The sequence below is a fragment of the Bacillus rossius genome, chromosome 18 (assembly GCF_032445375.1).
Source record: "Bacillus rossius redtenbacheri isolate Brsri chromosome 18, Brsri_v3, whole genome shotgun sequence".
Taxonomy (NCBI): domain Eukaryota; kingdom Metazoa; phylum Arthropoda; class Insecta; order Phasmatodea; family Bacillidae; genus Bacillus; species Bacillus rossius.
In genome coordinates, this window is record NC_086345.1 from 10,552,567 (window position 1) to 10,575,752 (window position 23,186).

The 23,186-nt window shown below is 44.1% G+C and overlaps 1 protein-coding gene across 4 annotated transcripts; it reads right to left on the reverse strand.

The window, feature by feature from the left end:
- Nucleotides 1-6,166: 6,166 nt before the first annotated feature.
- On the reverse strand, nt 6,167-22,532 carry LOC134541310 (glycine cleavage system H protein, mitochondrial). 4 transcript variants are annotated; one of them, XM_063384682.1, is made up of 6 exons: nt 22,080-22,532; nt 21,597-21,754; nt 18,695-18,774; nt 10,568-10,631; nt 10,355-10,486; nt 6,167-6,416 (listed from the first exon to the last, which is right to left on the reverse strand). In XM_063384682.1, the coding sequence occupies exons 2-6, from the start codon at nt 21,733-21,735 to the stop codon at nt 6,319-6,321; spliced, it is 513 nt and encodes a 170-aa protein (XP_063240752.1). In that variant the 5' UTR covers nt 21,736-21,754; nt 22,080-22,532; the 3' UTR covers nt 6,167-6,318. The 4 variants fall into 4 exon arrangements, with proteins under 4 accessions (XP_063240752.1, XP_063240751.1, XP_063240753.1 ...); XM_063384681.1 differs by having other exon boundaries at nt 21,837-22,092; XM_063384683.1 differs by lacking the exon at nt 22,080-22,532 and adding an exon at nt 21,897-22,077.
- Between the last annotated feature and the right edge of the window lie 654 nt (nt 22,533-23,186).

Consider the following 23,186-nt stretch of genomic DNA (forward strand, 5'->3'; position numbering starts at 1 on the left):
CGTACTCCTCTGGAACACCGTGCTGAAGGTCTTCTAGGCGAATGACTGACTGAGGGGGACTGGGGGGAACCTGGTGCACGCCGTACACCGTCCAGCGCCCCTGGGTGCCGAAGTGCATCCGGCCAGCTCGTACTTCCACGGTGGCGTCGACCTCGTGCAGCCATGGGACCCCCAGAATCAGCCCCTCGCGGAGCTCGGGGACCACCCAGGCCTCGACGTGGCTAACGTGACCAACGATGCTCATTGTTACCTGAGTGATGCCCCCTGCTGCAACGACGGCATCCCTGGTGGCCAGCTGCACCAGCTCCCTCCGCGGTGTCACTGCCTCCGCTCCCACCAGGTGGGCCGCGATGTAGGTTCGGCTGGCGGCGGTGTCCACCAGGGCCAGCATCTCCCGCCCGTTAGCGCGGACAGGAATTCGCAGCAGCTCCGGCTCCTCGGGGCCGACCTGCCCCAGCTGTGCAGTCGTCTGTCCCCCACCGCCCCCGGCCACCTGGCCGTCCGGGCGTGGGGAACTCGCGGCGAGGTCCGCGGCTCGCTCCGGCGCCGACGTGTTGACGTTCCGGTGGTCCACCTCGTCGACGACAGGTCGACGAGGCGGCTGGTCCGGCCCTGGTATAACCGGCCTCAGGGCCGCGGCGGTGGCGCCGGCAGTCAGCTGTCCCTGCACGGAGATGGCCGGCGGGATGCCTGCGCTGATGCTCTGGTTGTCCGCCCCGTCGACGGCGTATCGACGAGGCGGCTGGTCCGGCCCTGGTATACCCGGCCTCAGGGCCGCGGTGGTGGCGCCGGCAGTCAGCTGTCCCTGCCCGGAGATGGCCGGCGGGACGCCTGCGCTGATGCTCTGATTGTCCACCCCGTCGACGGCGTGTCGACGAGGCGGCTGGTCCGGCCCTGGTATAACCGGCCTCAGGGCCGCGGTGGTGGCGCCGGCAGTCAGCTGTCCCTGCACGGAGGTGGCCGGCGGGATGCCTGCGCTGACGCTCTGGTTGTCCACCCCGTCGACGGCGTGTCGACGAGGCGGCTGGTCCGGCCCTGGTATACCCGGCCTCAGGGCCGCGGTGGTGGCGCCGGCAGTCAGCTGTCCCCGCAGTTGCCTCGGCATGGGGACAGCTGATGAGGAGTAGTCCCGTTGTCCCCTGCTTCCCGGCGGCATACAGGACGTTAGTGCGGTAGGCGCCGGTGGTGGTCGACGTGTTCTGTCAGTTACTGGGACTGCCGGTGGCTGGCGGGCCGGGGAGCGGCACCCAGTTGTCCCTCCGCCCCCGGTCCTGCGTTTCCCGCCTGCGACGTGTTGCCTTCGCGCGCCTCCTCCCACGCGGCTCTGGTGGGGCAGAGGCGATGCCAATGGTACGCGTCCGGGCAAAAACGGCATCGCGGCGGACGTTCGTCCCTCTCTCTCGTATCTGTCCGCTCGTGACGTCCTCCTCCTGTCGCAGCTGGTTCCGGGCGTTCCCTGGTGCCACCGCGGTCTGTTGTCCTGCGCGGTCCCGCGCCGCCGGCGTAGCTCACCACGGTCAAGTCACTGTCCGTGACCTCTGTGACGGTGACCCCTCGCGGCCCCGAGCGAGCACGGGGAGCTCTCGCGCCCCTGAGTGCCGTCCTCCACTGCGACATGTCACGTTCGATCACGCGGGCGAGGGCCACGAACTCCTCCGTGTCACGACCAGCAGCCGTCCTCATGAAGGGGCGAAACTCTGGCAGCAATTGTTCGACAATGGTTGGCAACGCCGCACTCACGTCCCCACTTGTCCCCAATCGGCGGAACATGCGTAACTTCTCGTAAATGAACTGCTCTGCACTCTCGTCCTCCTCCTGGTTTCGGCAATAAAATGTCCGCAAACACATTGCCCGCGCCTGATCGTTATCAAACCTAGTTTTGACTTGGCGCACAAAATGTCCCCACTCGGTATCAAAACTCCCGGCCATTGACCACCAGTTCCTTGCCTCGCCGCGGAGCTGTCCCGCCACTCGCGGCGTCCACTCCGCCCGTCGCACTTCGTACAGTTTTAGGAGGTGTTCACACTCCCGCAAAAACTCCCGCGGGTCCTCGTTGTCTCTCCCCGCAAACTCTGGCAACTCAAACTGCGTGCTCACGTACCGCACTACCGGCCCATCTGCGTCCGCGTGCCTGTCCCCCTGTTCCCGTTTACTGTCCTCAACTGTGCTGTCCGTGCTGTTTGCGCCCTCGGCCGCGCCGCCGGACCCGCAAACCTCGTTTTTTACGTCCATTTTCGCGGAGTCTCCCTCCTCACACAAGTCCGTTTCGAAACTGATTAGATCGTATCTTTCTTGTCCCGCCTGTTTCCACGCCATCCTGTCCTCCTGTGCTACTGATCCGCGGATCGTGAACACAATCTCCCCCAGTAATACAATACGATCCTCCCCAGCGCGTTATCTTCAGTCCGGGATACCGCTGCACCGCCGTCTTGTATTTCTGTCCCCCACGACGCGCTATCTCTCGCCGAAACGTCTCGTGTTCGCGCCGTTCCCGCGCTGCGTTATCTCCCGCCGGCGCGCCGGCGCGACGTCTCGAATTCGAGCCGCTCCCACGCCGCGCAGCCGCACCTGCTTCCGTTCTGTCCTGCACCTGCGCGCTTGCGTGCGCTTGCGTGCGCTTGCGTGCGCTTGCGTATGCTTACGGCCACACTAGTTGGGCGCCAAATGACGTCCCTCGGCTTCGGGTCCCCGTTTTCCCGTTGAAATAAATGTCCTGTTATGCCCGTACTGCCCTCGTCGGAGAGGTGTGGGTCCAGGCCAACGTGGCCGGGACCGGGAAAGGCGGGACCTGGAGGGAGAGTGAAGTGATTGCGAGGAATGTTGGTAGGTTGTCGCAAGCAGAACACGGCATTAACGAATTTCACGAGCCGTCTTTTATTAACGCTTATAAAGTCCTGCCGCAGCCTGGCGGAACCGTCGCGGAACAAGTGCCCTACCACGGCGACACGGACTCCCTGTTGACGGGGCGGTTCTCAAATACGTTTCGGCGCGAATCGTAAAGTTTATTAATGCTAGGCTGACCCAGTGAGAAAGGGCCCGAAGACGGAACACTGTACATACGCGGCCCGTTACGTAATGTTCCGTGGACGGCGAAAAGTTCAGAGACTCGAAGCACCACGTTCGCGTTGTAGAAACTGCCCGCTAGACACGTCTCCCGATGACTCGTAAGTTAACAATGCTAAGCTGATTCGCGGTGGCAGCTCAGCTGCCGTGACCGACCGCGGACTGAGCGAACGTTCAATCCCGAGCGCAACGTGCGCGGCTCGCGGAGCAACGAACACGTCTGTCTCCGCTCGAGACCAGGACGCGACTGACTCTCCCCGCTCGCCCGCGGGCCGGCGCCCGCGGGTGGCGGGGAGGGAGGGGAAAATCGGCCGGCGTGGGAGAGAGCTCCGTCCCGCGGCGCGCCAGGCTGCAATTACATACTACGGCGAAACACTTCAGAAAAAGTTATTGAATTATTTACAAAGACATACACGAGACATTAATTACACAGCGAACTTGCACAATGAATAATAAATAAAATAAGTTAATTACACACATTCAAATCCCTTAATCGTTTACAAATATATACACACTGAAATAAAAGATAAAGTCACATAGAAAAAACACTCGTTGGCATGCTAGGGCGCACGCGGGTGCGTCCCTGGCCGTCGCACACACTGGGGTTCACTGGGGGGGAAAATAGGCCCCCTCAGGCCCGCGTCGGTGGCCAGGTACGGCCTCTGTATCTGGGAGGGTACGACGACTGTCGTCAAAACATTGTTATCCATGCTTACAGTAAATTATAAATGGTCACATGTGGGATACAAAAATTGCGCCAAAATAATTTTAGCGCAATCAGTGGCGCCGTATTAAAAAGTCTGTTAAACGTTGTCTTTACTTATTCCATCAAACGCTGTGTCAAGTTGCTGAGTGTGTGTGGCTCGGATCGGCAAGTGTTACATTCCCCAGCCTCTGGTTAAAGGTCAGGAGGCCGCTACACATAAACAATTCCGGGGCTTGTTTACTACCTCACGGAAAAAGTGGTACAGTATGGTTCACGTAAGTATTAGACCACTGGAAATTCCTCGGCAAAGATTAAAAATACGCTAGCTGATTTACTTTACTATTTAATGTTAAAACATTATACAAAAGTAAAAAGATGAACGTGTATAATACAACGAATAATATTACGTCTGTAGGTTCAAGTTGTAACAAAACATTTATATGTCTCCGCTTGTCAACACACGTGACCACGAGAAGTGTGCAGACGGAAATGAGTGAACTACTCAAGGTCACCAGACTCCCCCCTTTCGGCTTAATCGCCCCTCTCATCTCTGGCGCTTATATTCCACTCCTCCCGTCTACCCGGGTGTCTTGGTCGCATATTCTCGGCTCGCCTCTCCCCTCCCAGCGCTTGCCGACAACCAAGCCTATCCAACATCAATCCCCAGCTAAGTCACGCTGGATAATGTCGCTGGACGATGGGCTTTATCAGGTCCCCTGTCCGATGCTTCATTTGTGGGTTAAAAAAAATGTTAAGAACTAGTGTTTTAGAAAATAACACTGGGCTGGATTGGACCATAATTTGAAAACCCTACAAGATAGAGGAATAATGTACGGAGATATCTTGTTTAGAATTTCACTGCGGACATTTTCTACGCCTAGGCTTTTTTCTGCCCGATGCTTAGTTTGTGAGTTACAACGCAAAATTATCCTAATCGGCTGTCAACCATTTATTCCATTATTATTACAGTAGAAACTCGTTAATCCGTGACGCGCTAATTCGGGAATCGGATAATCCGGGACGATTTAAAAGTGCAGAAAAAAAAAGAGAAGTAAAAATTGTCAGCGCTTAAAATTAACGTCACGCGGGCCGGCGGCCGGCAAACACTGCAAGCCTTCGCATGGGCCGCCAAACTCTGCAACGCTGTTTGTACCGACCCTTTGTGTCGCCCCCCTTTCAGCTGTCACATTTGTCACTCTTTAAACTTGAGGGGGATGTCCTGACTTCTGCTTCCCGCCTCCCTCTGTTTGTTTCCACCCGCCAACGCACGGCAGGCGCCTGGTGAGTGACGTGTCTGGCTGGCATTCGGCTGGACGAAGTTTTGATGAGGGGGGAAGGGGGGGGGGGGCTACCCAAAATTTATGTGTGCAAGTTCAGCACGATCTTATCTTTCTCTCTTCGGCTGTTGTAAATGACCGTGAACTAATGGCTAGGCAGTGCCGTATTTTTTTAAGCCGAGACTAATTCGAAGACGGTCCTTACCGTGAACGGATTATCCGGGTTTATTAAATTTTTTTTTACAGGATTTTAATTATCCGGGCATCGGCGGGTCCCAATTAACATGAATAATGGAGAGTTTACTATTTTTTATCCATCTGCTGCCAAGGCGCAGTAAGCCTCGGTAGATGTTACGTCACATGACCTTGGCCTACCCAGCTGCACGCCGGTGTCTGAGAAGCTTGACAAGACCTTCCGGGCTTTTAATCGCTAGTCCGTGAAATTCGGTAATCCGTGATTATCTCGGTCCCGACCATCACGAATTAACGAGGTTCTACTGTGTTGTTATTATTATTATTATTATTATTCATTTCTGATTGGGGGACATGGTTTGACCCGCGATATACCCGATTCCGCGATCTATCGGGGCGCGGTATACCGGGAGTTTACTGTACGTAATTATTGCATGTATACTAAACCAGCTTGATAACGGTACTTGATAAAGTAAGTAGTTCCAATATTTTACATTTTCATCAGACTTTCAAAACAAGTTATTTTTACAAGCATTGATGTTTTTTAAAATCATAATAATGTTTTAAAAAAAAATAGTATTAAATGTAATATTAGATGTTCAAAGAGAGATTTAAATTTAAGTGCACCCAGGTAACTTTTCTAACCTACTTTGTCAATTGTTCGAATAAAAATAAAATTTAAAAAAAATTGAAATTCCTGTTTGACTACATAATAGGCTAAAATACTCCATCAATTACCCCAATCAGAAACACGAATGTCAACATTCACACGGTTTAGGAAAACAGCATCCTAAAAGTTTTGCCATTAGCACTGAACTCCGCTGTAAGCAAACATACTTTGACTTCATTTGGTAACACCCAGTCCTAGCTTCTTGCATTCTAGACTTTACCTCCGCAACTCTTGCTATAGGAAAATAAAAAGACTCTGTGGAAAACAAACATATTTATGACTGGTATACATGTGACATGTCCACTGACTCGGTACTAACGAACATGATAAACTTGAACAAGCTGCATGCAAAGAGGTATGCCATGAACACGGGAGATTCTTTCGCAAGTCAGAGGCGAGACTACTGCACGTCAGTGACTATCAGTTTTGAGAAACGCTTCGTATTCCTCTTCCGTCATCAGCGCACTCAACTCGTTCGGCTTGCTGAGTTCTATCTTGAACAACCACCCTGGAAAAGAAACCAAACAATTCAGAGATGTAAGCGGGAAAATTTTCCAATCTGCAAATTTTGTGGGAAAATATAACCTCACATATTCCCCTAAAATTTTCCTTTTTTTTTTTTTTTTCCAGTACCACCATATATTTACATAATTTAAGATGTGTTGACATAGTAAGATAATGCTGTAGTCTGTATGCATGCTCAGTGTTTAGAACTTATCCTCAACAAGCTACAGTATCCATGCTTCGTTACGGCAGTCTACAGACAGAACACTCCCCCACAGCTCATTATATAATGTCCCAGTTACTTATTTTCATAGTATCAACTGTAAGTGTTGAAGAGTGTTGGTTCAAAATCAAAATTAAAACAAAATTAAATCAAAATCAAACAGTGTACGGTAAGCGCATGCGCGAGTACTGCATTGTTGTTTCCTCACTTGCAGCGCCACCTACGCAAAATGGCGTAGAGCATTTTGTGTTCCGCAATTTGCTGAGATTGAATCTGTTATTTCAGCCCTTCCCACTGGAACCTCTTTGTATGAGAGTGGTTGGACGTTGGGAGTCACTGACCGTTGGAATGGTCGTAATGGTCGAGACGACGACAGCTCTTTTTCGCTGGCCTCCATGTTCACCTGACGTCAAGCCATGCAATTTTTTCCTTTGGGGCTTTATAAAAGATGGTGTCTACGTTCCGCCACTACTTAATTATTTGCCAGAGCTCAGACAAAAAATTAAAGAGGCTACTGAGAAACAGTAACACACACAGTTTTTCTTTATGGTGTGAGTATTTCAACAGTGAGTAATATTTATTGTTAGTTAATCATTATTGATTGATCATTAATTATTATATCCTGAGCAGTTATTTTGAAGTGAGTAATAATATTGTTAGTTCATATTTAATAATTGATTCTAATTTTAACCAAATTTCTAAAAAATACAAAAATGTTTACATTACTTAAGTACTTGAAAAAGAAATAAAAGCCACTGTTTTGTTTTTATAAAATTGTCTTCTTTCTCTCTCTCTCTCACTCTTTCTGCTGTTTCACCCCTTACCAATACTCACGAGTCGAGTGGATATTGTGTTGGTAAAAGAAACAATGAGAAACAGGTGTGCAACTTGGCTGCACCAATTTTCTAGACATTTTTTTTCAGTCGCTGAGATGTTCTGGTGATTTCCATATGCTAACATTTTCTCAAAGTCTGCCATTATTAAGTCCGCGTTGGCAGCCTGTCAATACTATTTTTAATGGAAGAGTGCAATGGAAAATCCAGAAGCTACAGCGCTTGTTTTCCCATCAGCATTTTGGACCTGGTATTTCACACAAAAGTGTTATCTTCATATGCGAGGTACATGACAAACACGGGATCAACAAATAAACTGCGCGAAGCTGACTGTAGACGCATTGTAATCAACGGGAATTTATTGAATTACAAAAATGAGGTTAAAACAGGACTAAAATAAAATGGTGTAGATAATGGGAAAACGTGAAAAGTGGCAATGTAAAATCGGGGTTCTACTGTCCTTTTTATTGTAAATATGAAAATAGATTAATTAATTTTATTTCAAGTCTTAGAAACCATTCAAGTCCTGAATTGCTTAAGGCTCTGTTTCATACACCATGTAATTTTTTTTTTTTTTTTTTTACATTTTCTCGTCATTGCTATTTTCAACAAATAATAGGTGCAAAAAGTTGTGCTAGTGATAATGATTTAATTTAACACTTATTATACTTGAATTAATGAATATCTTTAGAACAACAAATACAAAAGAGGTATTGAATTAAAATTATAGTTTTAGCCTTTTTAATGACCAGAAAATGAAAAACTCAACACCGTCTTGAGTCCTCTGCTACAGTGTTGTAAAGATAAAATAAAAAAGTTTGTGTGCAGATTTTTATTAAGATTTTAAGGAATGGACTGGGTTATCGCTTTGTATCACTTTATTCGTTCAGTAATCAACATTTCGTCACCTTACGCCATTGATAGTTATTCTACCAGTGAGGAAGAAAGAAACGAAAACGAAAAAACAAAATAACAAAACAATTGCATAGTGAATAGTGTTGCCACAGGGCATAACATAAGGGTCAAACAATCAATATATAATAATGGTAATAATAATATAGAGTGCAAGAGTTCAATGTCTCAATAATTTTCACCCTTTCTTTAGGCCATCCAAAAATTTTTTGAAGATCTGTTCATACTGTATTCAACCTGAATAAACAGTTCACAATTTTTCATAAAATGCGTGTTGAAAAAGCATGGTGCGAGGCTTATCCAAAACTAGGCAATGCTGCACAGCACAAGTTCCGCCTGCTTCAAGGTTGGTCAACCTGCAGCTCGAGCACAGTTCTCAGCGAGGACGCGTCTCCGGTACGACAGCTGAGCTTGTCGACCACATGAATGTGCGAGGACGGATCCCGTCACCGCTACGGCGTCGTACCTGAGACAGCTCAGTATTTGATAATATTCAGAGGTTGGCAGTGAATTTGCAAAAAGGACATGCTTTTTTTTTTTTTTTTTTTTTTTGGCATGTGGTGTATCTGCTAGCAATTTACAGCCAATAGACAACTACCGAAACAAACACAAGACTGTGGCATTCATTAAAACTTGGGATTGATGTTTCCATCCTATTTTATGGGTCATTCATTGCTGGGGATCTCTTTGTTGTGTACAATACGGTGCAGCCATTTTTAAAATGTTCTGACTTATACGTGCAACCCACCAGGAATACAGTACTGCGTAGTGGCACTGAAGGAAGTGGCCAAGTTTTTAGATGCTCAGCCAAATAACAAGATGTTCACGAAGACTCTACATAGTGGAGAAATTAGAAAACGGAGAAGACCCATACAGAGTTGCTGTCGCAGGGATGGTGACTGGCAAAGCAGAAACTGGTATTTTTAACAATTTTGGCCAAGAGTCAAACTAACATCAGCTGAACAAAATTTCTTTTCAAGAAAGCTGCTGTGATGATTTTCATTATCTATTTTAAATTGCACATCAAATTCATTTGCGACATGCCCAAATTTTAAATTTCACACTGTGCTTGTGAACAATGAGTTGCGATAAATTAATACATTCTGCATACGTGAAACTTTAAGCTAACAGTCATATCTGATGTCCAATATTTCCCGGATGTTTCCAGGTGAATCCGGCTACTGGAAGTGGACACTGTTCCATCCTGCTCACTGTATAGCAGCACATGAGGGGAGATTGGCAGGCCTGGATAGCGACAGAATACTACAACTGTGGAAACAGTAGTACTCAGTAAGAACCTGTGCGCTCCCAGCAAACATGAGTCATAAGTAGAAACACAATTTTATGGTTTCTGTTTTAGTCCAATTTCATTTTTAAAACAGAGAATTTTGGTGTTATTGTTTCAATTTTTATAAAATGTGTTTTGTGATACTTTGTCCACCGGGGTAAAATTTATATGCTGCATTTTTATGCTAAAATAATTTTTAATATATTTGTCTAAAACAGATACATTAAGAACAATAAAAATAAATTAGAAAGTATTTGTGATTTAAAAGTGAGTCAATAAGAGAGATGAATAATAAAATAACTAATAACACAAATTAGATTATTTTTTCTAACCCATGCACTTTATACAATTTTTTGTCCAGAAATAATGACATTCCTTGAATTTCAAACATTAATTTTTTTTTATGATTTCAATTAAGTTTTGGTTAAATGCTACTTAATTCCACAATATAACTTGCATTACGGTGATACATGGTGCATTAACATGCATTTCGGTGTTTTGACATGCTTTTGGGTGTTATTTATATTTTTATGCAATTCACCAAGTAATCTTGTTCCAAGTCATGATATATTAATCATGCTTCCAATACTCCACACTGCTTTACTCTGTATCTCTGAGCCTGCTTGAACACTGCACGCCCATGCAGGGGACAAGCTGAGGAGGACTACGTTCGTGGCAAGTCGTACCTTTCTCGTAGCACGACTGGTTGATGAGGGCCGGCGTCTCCTCCACGGACGAGTTCTTGCCCACGATCCTGCCCGACACGGGCGAGTACAGCTCGCTGGCCGCCTTCACGCTCTCCAAGGCCCCGCACTCGTCTGCGGGACGCACAGTCACGTGAACACACACGCTCGCTCGCCACACACACCCTGCCGGTCCTTGTTTGAGCCGCTACTTGCCTTTCTGCTCGACTGCAGTCCCGGGTTCCGGCAGCTGGGCAAACACCACGTCCCCCAACGAGTCCTGCACAGCACCATCATCAGTAACACCTTTGAATATATATACTGTATAGAAGTCGCCAGCCCAGGTTAAAATTTCTAATACGGTTTGAGGTAGTTGGTTAATTCACCGCCGCAATCGCCACCATCTCTAGGGCATCTACTTGTGGTGGTCCCTAGCGGACAAGTGTCAAACTCTTCAAACACCCCTTCCCCACCCTCCCACAAACATGCTTTGTCCTCCACCCAACCTCTACCCCACCTCTCATCCCTACAGTTTTCTAATGCACAAACTCTCGTTAAACGACCTTGAGCTTCAGTGAATGATGGGTTGGGGGGGGGGGGGAAAGTGTGCGGGGGAATGACAGCGGGTGACAGTGCTGCGCTCTAACGTAAAAATAACAACCTAAGACGATACACGTCACGTTACGGCAGCGCCCTGCAGCGGTGAACTTCCCAAACTGCTCATCATACGCTCCTGAAAAACGTAAAGTAAATCCTATCCACTCACAACTTCTATACAGTATATATATTCAAAGGTAACACCAAGTAACATGACTGGGCCACACTCAGTGTGCAGAGATTCAGAAGGAACCACATGATTCGAAAACTGCTTAAGACGTCTGAGTGGTGTCTGTATACGAAATAATTTAAGAAATACACTTAGGGTGGATGAGTAGTACTGTTTCCATCTTTCATTTTTAAAATGTATTTTCTTATGAGATTGAAAACGCATGTTTTCAGAATAATATCTAGTTCTGAAAAATAAGGTAGAGATTCTTGAAAGTATTCAAGGGACTTGCATTACACCTTTAACTTAATTTTTCTACTATATAATGTTAGTTCCCGCTCAAATATCATGGCTGCCCTAAGCATGACGAGAAGACTGCGCACCAGTTCGGTTCCCTGCGCTTGACAGTCGACACCGCGCTGCAAGCACCAGCGAACGTCGCACTTATCATCCTGCTTCACTCACATAAATATAAATCCACCCCTGACTAGGCAGGAAACCATGGAAACAGAAACTTTCGAGATACAAGCATTCTTCGCATTAGTGTGTCTGTTATTTCAAATTACTGTGAATCAATTAAGTCCTCTATGTGCTCCAAACAAACACATACAATTTAAAAAAAATTGGTAAGTTCAAGATTTTGTGTGTGTTCCAGTAAGTATAATTTAAAACTAGTTTCCCTCCAAAGAAGTGTGACAGAGCAGTATAATTCCGTGCCTGTGACAGACAGCGATGGGGCAGGGAGGGGGAGGGGTGTCAGCATGCAGCGGAACCACAGACTGAGGACGCGACACTGTGCACAAGCTGCACAGAAACATATCATTCACGCAGCATTGAATGGCTTATTGGTCAACAGAACTGCCCAAACCTGTGTAATGTCTAACACGGTACACCATCCCCGCTACATAACAATTGCATCACTTTGAACGTTAAAAATCCTATGCAACAAAATAATACTTTACATACATAGAGACAAGATTTTATGGTTTAATGTTTAGTCAAAATTTCATTTTTAAAACAGAGGATTTAGGTGTTAATGTTTTTATTTTTATAAAAGCTGTTTTGAATTGCTTACTCCAGCAAAATAGTGGTAAAATTAAAATGCTGCATTTTATGATAAAATAATTTGTAATAAATTCACAAAAATAAAAATACATAATGAGCGAGCATTTGTGGTTTTAAAGTGATTCAATAAGAGATGCATAATAAAACAAATCAGATTAATTTTTCTGATCCATGCACTTGTTTTACCTGGAAATAACATTATTTGAATTTAAAACATTAAAAGATTACTTTTTTATGATTTGAATTAAGTTGAATTAAGTCTTCAACTTGGAGGGATGCTTCTGCAGGTTTACTCTCTTCTCTAAGCAGTACCATTGTGAGTTAAAGAAGTAAATTTGGCTTTGGTAATCAATTCACAAATTACGGACGCATGTTGCAAAGGTCACTATATTTTCATAATTTACTTTTGTGTATTTCTTTTCTCACATTCAATATTTACCTGAAAACAAAATAAACAATGATCCATACATACTCATAAATAGCAACGTAGATGATGTTAAGTTACAGTGAGGGTTCACTACTGCTTGGTATATCCCAGAGGCTTACAATGATGCTCTAGTCCATTTACAGTATCTTCACACTTTCTATCAAATGATGAAAAGCTCTTACTTTAATGTTAAAACTGAACTGTTGTACCATTTTCGTTAAATAATATTTTCCCTTGGAATGTGAGTAAATTAATAAGAAATATTTTTTAATCAATGTATATTAAAATTATGATGCTGGAAAGAGGTAATAACCAATTTTAATTCATAAAATATAAAAATTCAATTTTTGAATTTTATCAGCAATTTGAACTTCAGACTATGTAGCAATGACGAAAAAAAATTTTAAAAATTATTTTTATGTCTATATTATTCAATGTTGTGGGTACAGAACATATATATATATATATATATATATATATATATATATATATATATATATATATATATATATATATATATATATATATATATATTGTTACGATTTCCCTGCGGGGGTTCGTAAAGGATAGCCCAATTAATAGATTTTTATTACACACACACAGTTTTATTTATTACTACTACTTGTCACTTACAAATAATCTTCTAAATTGGCAGATAATTAATTACACGTAAAGAAATGTCAATTCCCCAGTCACTCGTTTCACACACCTCGCTGGGCCGCACTTCCGGCGCAACTCTCGTCGCAGCACCCCTCGTGGGTCTCCGCCGCGGGACTCCGTCGCCGCACTCCGCCGCCGCCGTCACACCCTTCGCCGAGATCCCACTCGACGACTCGCTCGCCACTTCACTCGGGACTCCGCCGCGCCCGCGACTCTATCGCCCGGAAACTCCCGACTCCACTGAACTCACTCACTCCCTGCCCTGGAACCTTCGTCCAAGGACTTCGCCACTATATCGCCCGGAAACTCCGCCGCGGGAGGACTCCCACTCAGTCTCTGACTGAGTCTCCGCCCTGGAACCCTCGTCCAAGGACTTCGCCACTCTGCCGCACCCGCGGCACTATCGCCCGGAAACTCCGCCGCGGGAGAACTCCCCACTGAACTGAACTCGAAGGTCGGCCCAACCTCCTTATATAGCCCTTGGGTTCCCGTCCAGAACAATCGGGCATGTCTCCGAGATATCGCGCGACCTTCGCCGTCGAAATGCCCAGAAACGCGTCGTGAGTCCTCGAAGGACGCGGCGGCTGCTCAAAGAACGCCGATAAACGCAACAAGCATCGGGTTCCCACAAAATGCGCCGATAAACATGTCTGAGTCATTTTATTCCGCAGTGCGGCCTCTTTTAAGTAACTCGATCTGAGGCAGGTGCGCGCTGCGACGGTCAGGATGTTGCGAGATAGTATGACACGAGATACCAGGGAGAAGATGCCGGTGGAAAGGGGCGCAGACAGGCCGAACGAGCGCGGCGACGCCAAGCACTGCAGCCAAGCGCGATCGTAACATTGCCCCCTCCTTAAACCTGTTCGTCCCGAACAGGTAATGCATCTCCTCCTGGAGGTGTCCATGCTACTCGAAGTTTAGGCCTCCTGCCTTTCCTCCATCGCGGGCTATACAGTCTCACCAGATAACCCTCTCTCTCATTAGATGTAGCTTCTCTCGTCACCCGGTGACCCTTCTGCATCGCAGATACCCCATGTTGTTCAGCCAGCTGTCTGAGACGGGCCGACCATGGTCTTGGACGGACCCGATACTCTTGAATGCATTGCTTATTGCCTTCCAACGGTTTCCTTGTATCTTCTCTTTTTCTCTCCATTTCTTCTCTCGCAGCTACTTGTTCACACAGTATTTCTTCCCGGCTCCTTATCGTCTCTTCTTGGTTACTCGTGCCCTCTTGGTTCTTCTGAGTCTCGCCTGGACTGCACTTAGTTTCTCCTTGTACCCTCTTCATGACTCCTTGTGTTCTCATTTGCTCTTCTCTGTCCTTCCCCTGTTCTTGGTCTTTCTTTACCTCTTCTTGGTCTTCCTGCGTCTCTTCTTGGTCTTTATTCGTTTCTTCTTTGCACTTCCCTATCTCTTCTTGACTCATGTATATCTCTTCTCGGCTTTTCTTCAGCTCTTCTGTGCATTTTGCTCTCTCTCTTTGGTAAATGTCCTCTTCGCTGTGTTCTTTGCTGTTCTCTTCGCTGTTCTCTTCACTGTTCTCTTGACTGTTTGCCTCTTCGCTGGTCTTCTCTTCGCTGGTCTTCTCTTCGCTGTTCTTCGCTTTGCTGTTCTCCTCTCCTTGGCTAATGTCCTCTTCACTGTTCTCTTCGCTGTTCTCTTGACTGTTTTCCTCTTCGCTGGTCTTCTCTTCGCTGGTCTTCTCTTCGCTGTTCTTTTCTTTGCTGTTCTTCTCGTCGCTGTTCTTCTCTTTACTGTTCTTCTCTTCGCTGTTATTCTCTTCTTGGCTGGTCTTCTCTTCGCTGGTCTTCTCTTCGCTGGTCTTCATTTCGCTGTTCTTCTCTTCGCTGTTCTTCTCCTGGCCGGTCTTCTGTTCACTGTTATTCTCTTCTATGTTTTTATCTTGGCTATTCTTCTCTTGGCTGTTCTTCTCTTCTAGGCTTATCTTCACTTCGGTCTTCATTTCATTCTTCATTTCTTCCTGGCCATTCTTCATTTCATCCTGATCCTTCTTCATTTCCTCTAGGCTACTATTTGACCTGCTCTTCGTTTCTTCATGATGGTCCTTACTCTCATTATTTTCACTCTTCACTTCTTTCGCAGAGTTCTTCATACTGGTTCTCCATGCCCTCATGTCATTCACCATTTCTTCCAGGAGAACCCTTATCTTCCTGATATCTTCTACATTCAACTCTTCAGCAGCCATCTCTTTCTAAAGCAGTTACTAATTAAACAACCTAAATAATAATTTTTTTCTAATACTGTTCTTAATTTTAAATGACCTAGCCGAACCTTCTAATTAAACTAACAATAACTCTATTACATTCAAAACTATCACTGGCTACAGTAAACTTAAACTAACTCTAGAAAATGACAAATTCACTAAATTTCTAAATGCTAACTTTACTCTCGAAAAACTAAATCCTATTTCTTAACTGAATCCTAAATCTATTAATTAGGGCTATCCCACTTCTGACACCAAAATGTTACGATTTCCCTGCGGGGGTTCGTAAAGGATAGCCCAATTAATAGATTTTTACTACACACACACAGTTTTATTTATTACTACTACTTGTCACTTACAAATAATCTTCTAAATTGGCAGATAATTAATTACACGTAAAGAAATGTCAATTCCCCAGTCACTCGTTTCACACACCTCGCTGGGCCGCACTTCCGGCGCAACTCTCGTCGCAGCACCCCTCGTGGGTCTCCGCCGCGGGACTCCGTCGCCGCACTCCGCCGCCGCCGTCACACCCTTCGCCGAGATCCCACTCGACGACTCGCTCGCCACTTCACACGGGACTCCGCCGCGCCCGCGACTCTATCGCCCGGAAACTCCCGACTCCACTGAACTCACTCACTCCCTGCCCTGGAACCTTCGTCCAAGGACTTCGCCACTATATCGCCCGGAAACTCCGCCGCGGGAGGACTCCCACTCAGTCTCTGACTGACTCTCCGCCCTGGAACCCTCGTCCAAGGACTTCGCCACTCTGCCGCACCCGCGGCACTATCGCCCGGAAACTCCGCCGCGGGAGAACTCCCCACTGAACTGAACTCGAAGGTCGGCCCAACCTCCTTATATAGCCCTTGGGTTCCCGTCCAGAACAATCGGGCATGTCTCCGAGATATCGCGCGACCTTCGCCGTCGAAATGCCCAGAAACGCGTCGTGAGTCCTCGAAGGACGCGGCGGCTGCTCAAAGAACGCCGATAAACGCAACAAGCATCGGGTTCCCACAAAATGCGCCGATAAACATGTCTGAGTCATTTTATTCCGCAGTGCGGCCTCTTTTAAGTAACTCGATCTGAGGCAGGTGCGCGCTGCGACGGTCAGGATGTTGCGAGATAGTATGACACGAGATACCAGGGAGAAGATGCCGGTGGAAAGGGGCGCAGACAGGCCGAACGAGCGCGGCGACGCCAAGCACTGCAGCCAAGCGCGATTGTAACAATATATATATATATATATATATATATATATATATATATATATAGGTTCAAATAGATTCATATTAAAGCAAGAGGGAGGCAGTTTGCGTGTTGTGGACACGCAGTTTAATAGTTGTAGCATTATCACCATCTGTTGTGAAATTTGCACGATGGTAGAAACTTGTTACATTTACTTAGAAACATCTGTGGACTAGTGGACTAGAAGTAGTCACTGCACATGCCAGCCTGGAACTGGCACACAGCCCCGCTCGTCCACACGCGAGTGCAGTGAGGAGTCACGGACCAGAGCTTCAGCGCAAACATGCCGTGCCTCCGTGGTCACTTGCTATCGGTGCTGCGTACTGCTGTAGTGTTCACAGTCACGGAGGAGTTTGACAGGACTGTTGGGTTTATTTGGTAGTATCTTTAGTTTCACACATCCTGGACAGTGTCTGTTTTAGGTAGCATGTCCTCTAACATTATTAACTGTCAGTTTATGCGAGACGACTATTCTCTGATGTAGAGGCTAAACAGCTCTGCATCCCCGGTCATCAGTTACACACAGATACCAGAAGCTGGCACGTCGTCTCTAAAGTGACTCGCCGTGACTTCGGAACACACCCGGACACGTCAACGTCCACGTTCCGCTCCTTTCCCCACACTCGTCTTGTGTTCTCCATGCTCTACCCCTTCCCCAACTCTGGGCCACGGAGCATGCGCGGGACTTACGCCCAGACTTACGACGCCCTGTCATTCTCTTTAGTTTCATGATGTCAGTTTGATATTGGTTCTGGTCAGGCAGTTGGTGATCCGGGATCAATCGCGTTCACAATAGTAACTGATTAATTTCATCGCTCTGCACCCCGCGCTTAGCCTTGAAAACCCACGTCTGCGAGACACACATCGCCTTGGTTATCAAGTCATTTCTTCCCTTGGGTAGGGATGCAGACTTGGTTCACCTTCGCGATTTATTGTTTACCAAAGTCGTAGTGTTTTTCCCTGCTTGCACATTTTTGTCACTCTGAGTGTGTGCTTAAATTTTTATCTACGTTCACTGGGTGTATGTATATAATACTTTATATCATTAATGTTCTTGTGTTACCTTTTACCTGTCTGCCTTGTTAAGTGTAATTGGTTACTTTTAATATGCTCATAACCACACATGCTCATGCTTGTAAATTATGAGAGCTTTGTTTACATTGCCCTCAGTAAATGCTAGTCACTTTAATGTTTGTAATGCTACATTTATGAAGTAGAATTTTGGACGAGTGCGCCAGGTTTTCTTTATGAGCACGCCTCAAATTATAGGAACACTTGTAATTTTGCTAAATTACTCTTTGTAAATTCTTTAGTTATACTAGTTGATTTCCTAAACATGTCGCAAGCTATCAAGAACAATATTGCTTATGTTTAGCACGTGTATTCTTTTTCTTGCAGTTTTGTTCATGTTCAGGCCTGAGGGAATTTTATAGAAGTATTAAACTCGATATCACAAGGTTTTTTTTTTATGTGTGTAATTTAATTTAAACAAAAACCCATTTCTTTGCAGCATCACTGGTGCCCTCACTAGAAGGGGCATGACCCTGCTAACCCTGTCCTTGAGTTCTGTTCCAACATTCCTTGCCGTCGTGACTGGAGCTTAAAGAACACTGTCTGTTTCTCTGTATGCTACAACACTGTTGCCAGCATCAGCACCTTAGTGGAAGACCAGTGATCTAATCACCCAAACACCGAGACCCTGCAAGCAGTTTGTACCATCTTAAATTTTTAATGGCAAGACGTGAAAAATATAAAGACAGTGCTGGAGCATTTGAAATTTCAGTCAAACTGTCAGTGGTTAGCAATGCACATAGAATAATATCACAGTTTTAAATGTCCGCAATCCATAAAAATGATTTTATTACTTAATAGGTAGGTAACAGAAATCAAAACGGTTTTAATGTGTCGACTACTGCGGAACAGGCTAAACGCTAAATGAAAGAATGGCTGACGTACTTGCGCATGGTGGGAGATACCAACTGTGCCAACGTTCCCCTCCACAGCAATCCACTCGTGTCTGTCGGAGAACTTGCGAGCTGGAAGGAAAACCAGCTTCATTCCACGGTTACAACTCAAACTGCATACAGACAAGCACTTGTCAACACAGCATCATTAACCATAGTCCATTACAAACATGTGTCTGAGAGAACATGTCCACGTTGCAGGTACACACTAGTAAGTAACAATACCAGTTTGTCAATAACAATCAATGTCTTCAGAACACCACAGCCACAATAAACATTTATGCATATTTTAATGAGTTATTGTAGATGTTTAGCATGACTGTTGTAATACAGTTCGAAAATTCACTAAATCAAACAGTATAAAATGCTAACAGTGCCCAAAGAACCCACATTTTTGGAATCTAGCCAATCTATACACACACACACACAGATAACGTACACGTAGCATACACACAAGCAGACGTACAAATAAGAAACATTTTAACAATAATGTAAGCATTGCATGATTAGTTTTTTCATTTGGGACATCTGTTTTTTAAAAAAAAGACCTGGGTGATCTCACAAGTTTTAGTAACAGCGTGGTACTTAAAATAAACACAGCCATTACATAGAGCCCTTTACATGCAGGCTTTATATAGCGGCGATACCGGCCACTGCATCGGCGAGCTTACACAAGCATAGCAAAACCTGATCTCCCCCTTAAAGGAAACCGCTGCTCCCTCCGTGTTATATCTAAACAAGGGTATCCACACTCTGCAGTAAAATTTTCCTTACTTTTCTCCGACTTTCCACGACAAAAATTTCAAATTTACCTGTCTGTAATTATATTTAAAATATTTACACATTCTGTTATTTTTTTTAAATAAATCAAGAAAACCTAGCCTCCACGATCCCCATGACTGGCCTAGTCAAACGGAATCTTTTATACACCATTCATTCTACAGTGTGTATGACTACACACCAAAAGACCATCTGAAAAAAAAAAAATGCTTTCAGTCTGGACAGTGGCAGATCGAGGCCTGACATTTTATCCTTAACCAAGCCAGTGCCCGGCATGCATTGCTATGTCTCTTTCAATTATTTTTTTGTAATTTATTTGAAGAAGGTACACATACACAAAAAGCATCTACCTCCTGTCTATATCTATCTACATATCTCTCTATATTTAAATATATCTCTTGCTCTATCTCTCTATATATCTGTACATCTCCCTCTATCTCTATTTCTCTGTGTCTGTTTCTTCCTATTAATATCTTTATCTTTACAAAACAGAAGACCAAAAAACATATATTTATTTATATATATCTTTAACCTATCTATATTATTATCTATAGGCCTATATAAAAACATGTGCGTATTCATATGCAAAGTTGTGTCAAAATTTCAAAGCAATCAGTGAAGAACTTTAGGATATTTTTAAGATTTTGAACGAACAAACATTTACATTTTTATTTATAAAGATTACCACCACTAAAAGATTTCCACGAATTTTCCAGGACCTCAACTAAATTCCCAGACCAATTTCAAATTCCCAGCATGCGGACAACCTGTGAATGCAACACTGTTTGTTGTTTGTCGTGGAAAATCATCAGGGACTTCTTTACCAAGCGCTTAGTGGTGTCTCCAATACAGGAGCAGGTAGCGGCCCTGAACAACTATGAGAGGCATTATTACACCCCGAGTTCAAGAAATCCAGACTCCGTACGTATCCTGCTGATGAACCGCATGGAAAGCAACTAGGTTTATGTTACGATGATTTTATGTCCTTATTGAATAATTTTGGGAAGGTAAAGAAAATGAACCAACAAGAGGATTTTTTTTTTCACTTAGGAAGAAAAAAAAAATCTGAAAGCAAGGGTAGTTACAATAACTCGAACAATGACTGTGAGAAACAGTTACTCTTTTAGCTGGTGTCGCAGTGTGGTATCCCAAAACATGGGCGTTGCAACCAGGGAGGACAGGGGGGACACGTCCCCCCCAATAATAAAAGTCTTCAAATTCGTCCCCTCCAATAATATATTCCGTTACGTAGTTATATTAAACATATGATTTCTGTGATATAACCCATATGTTGCGCATGATGAATTTAGTCCAATCGTGGTAATGTGAGCACTGTGTTTTTACAAATTTGTTCTCTGAAAATATTTTTTATAAAAAATAAACTATATATTGCAACCAACTATAATTAAAATATTTAGGAAAGAAAAATGCCTAAAAACCACCTTTTTGCACCTTCAAACCCCAAATTTTCCCGGGGGAGGACCCCTGGACCCCCCACTTTTATTTACAAGGGATGGATTTTCCTCAACAACTAAATGAATTGCAATTCCTCCCCAAAAAATATATCCTTGCGACGCCCATGTCCCACAATGCCACACATTACCCAACACCAGCAAACACTGCTCCCAAGTGGTGCTGCCCTGCCATGAAAACTCTGTCCACAGCACTCTAACAAAAACTGTGAACCACAGCTGAACCAGCAGCAGCCCTCGGAACAAGACTAGACACGTCTGTAGAACCGCAGATGGTATTAACATTAAATGACACTGCAGACTGAGTTAAATTTTTTTTTGCACTAGTGTTGGAACATGTTTCCTTAAATTAATTGTGATCATTTTGTCTTGCAGGAAAAAAAAAAAAAAACTCCTAAAGTGTCCTAAATATTTAAGGCACCCATCAACCCATAATTTTCTACTTATACATTATAACCTGTAAAAATTATTTGTGATTAAAACATTACTTATAATTATTCTGAACTATTTCGTATTATTTAAGTTTTTTCATGGGCCTACATCAAAACTTGGGTATAAAACTGAACGGGATCATTGTTCCGTATCATGTATCCATAACCTATTCCAAGTATATAGTTACGTTACAATCGAGATGCAACTCACCGCCTCGAAAAACAGAAGTGCTGATAGCGCGTACATTTCGCCTACATGGTATAATAGGCACGTTTTGTAGATGTCGCAAGAATTTATTCGTTTCTGCGATCAGTTTTGTTTGAGCACAAAGCCGCAAACATATGACCATGGTCGATTTTGAGTGTTATCTGCAAAAAAAAAAAATCACACAGAATTAAATTAATCTACTTTAAGCTGTAGTTAACACACCACTACATAAAAGATACACACATTTATTTTAATAATAATTTAATGGTTATAAAGCATATCAAAAAATAAAAAATAAACTACAAAACTGAGGTTGTTAATTTCAAAGCCCGCGCTAAATGAATTCCGAAAGCTGCGTAAGCCGCACACTTCGCACACTTTCTCGCCCAGCATGTATTTTATAGTAAATTATTCTTCAATGGTAACTATACGTGCATGCATAATCTTAATGTATGCACTAGTTATATTTGCCAAGTAAAAACGTACCGCAGTGAAGCTCAAATTGTAGCAATCGTGAGACCAATGAAGGGGTTAAAGTTCAATCATATCTTGAAATAAAAATAAAGGAGCTAATCATACTGTACTCTTTTATGCCTAAGGTCACTAAACATCTTTCGTCAAAGTCGTGATAGAGCAAATGGTATATTTTCTTTTATTACACTTTTTTCTGTCCCAATTTTAGGTTAAAGTTCAGTCACATCACGACTAAGACGACATCGCTTCACAATCTTCTCGTGGCCTAGCAATAAGCGATTTTCTCTTTCATTGTGAGTCTGATGATCCTACCAGGTTATCATTTCACAAGTCTGTCTCCTTCTAAAAATATATACCATCAAACTTGAGTCATTTTACTTCTGTATGTATAAGGAAATTGTAACTACATTAAACTGTGTTTAAGTTTTATTAAACAGCAATTCTAGGAATTTGTAAAATTTATGCCAGTTTGGAAAAAAAATATCAGGTGCATTCGGTTGGTTTCTGTTGACAAAGTACACAGAATTCATTAGTTTTTTATAGATTCTGATGTATACTAATCTTGGGTCAAGTTAAAAATACGATACCAGCTTTACTATTGGTCAAAAAGAAAGTAGGGGAAATGTATGACGTCATGGCAATTGGCCAATGATGATAAACTGTATTGCAGAACAATAAGAATTTTGGGAATCCTTCTTTTCATAGACGAGAGAGCCAAACCCCCGATCGTGCATCGGTGCATCTTCGTTTTTTTGTTAATTGTAAATAAATATGGCGGTTTTTTTAAAAGGATACTAATGGTCAATTAGGTTAGGTTAGCTACATTATAAATACTTTAAAACATTGTGGACGGTTGATTTGGTTAGGATAACTACATTAAAGATACGGGGAAAAAAAAACATGAACTTCTGGGAACTTCACGTTTTGGCTCTCTCGTCTGTGAAAAGAAGGCTTCCCAAGAATTTTCCTAACTCCATAAAATACAGTGTGTAATATTGGCAACAACAAAATCAGAAGTAGGCCTACTCAGGTAATGTCCTGCTCATGAGTGGTGCAGCTGGCCACCAGGAGCGCAAGCAAAATGACGGCGGGCACCACTAAGGTAAGACTTGACATCAG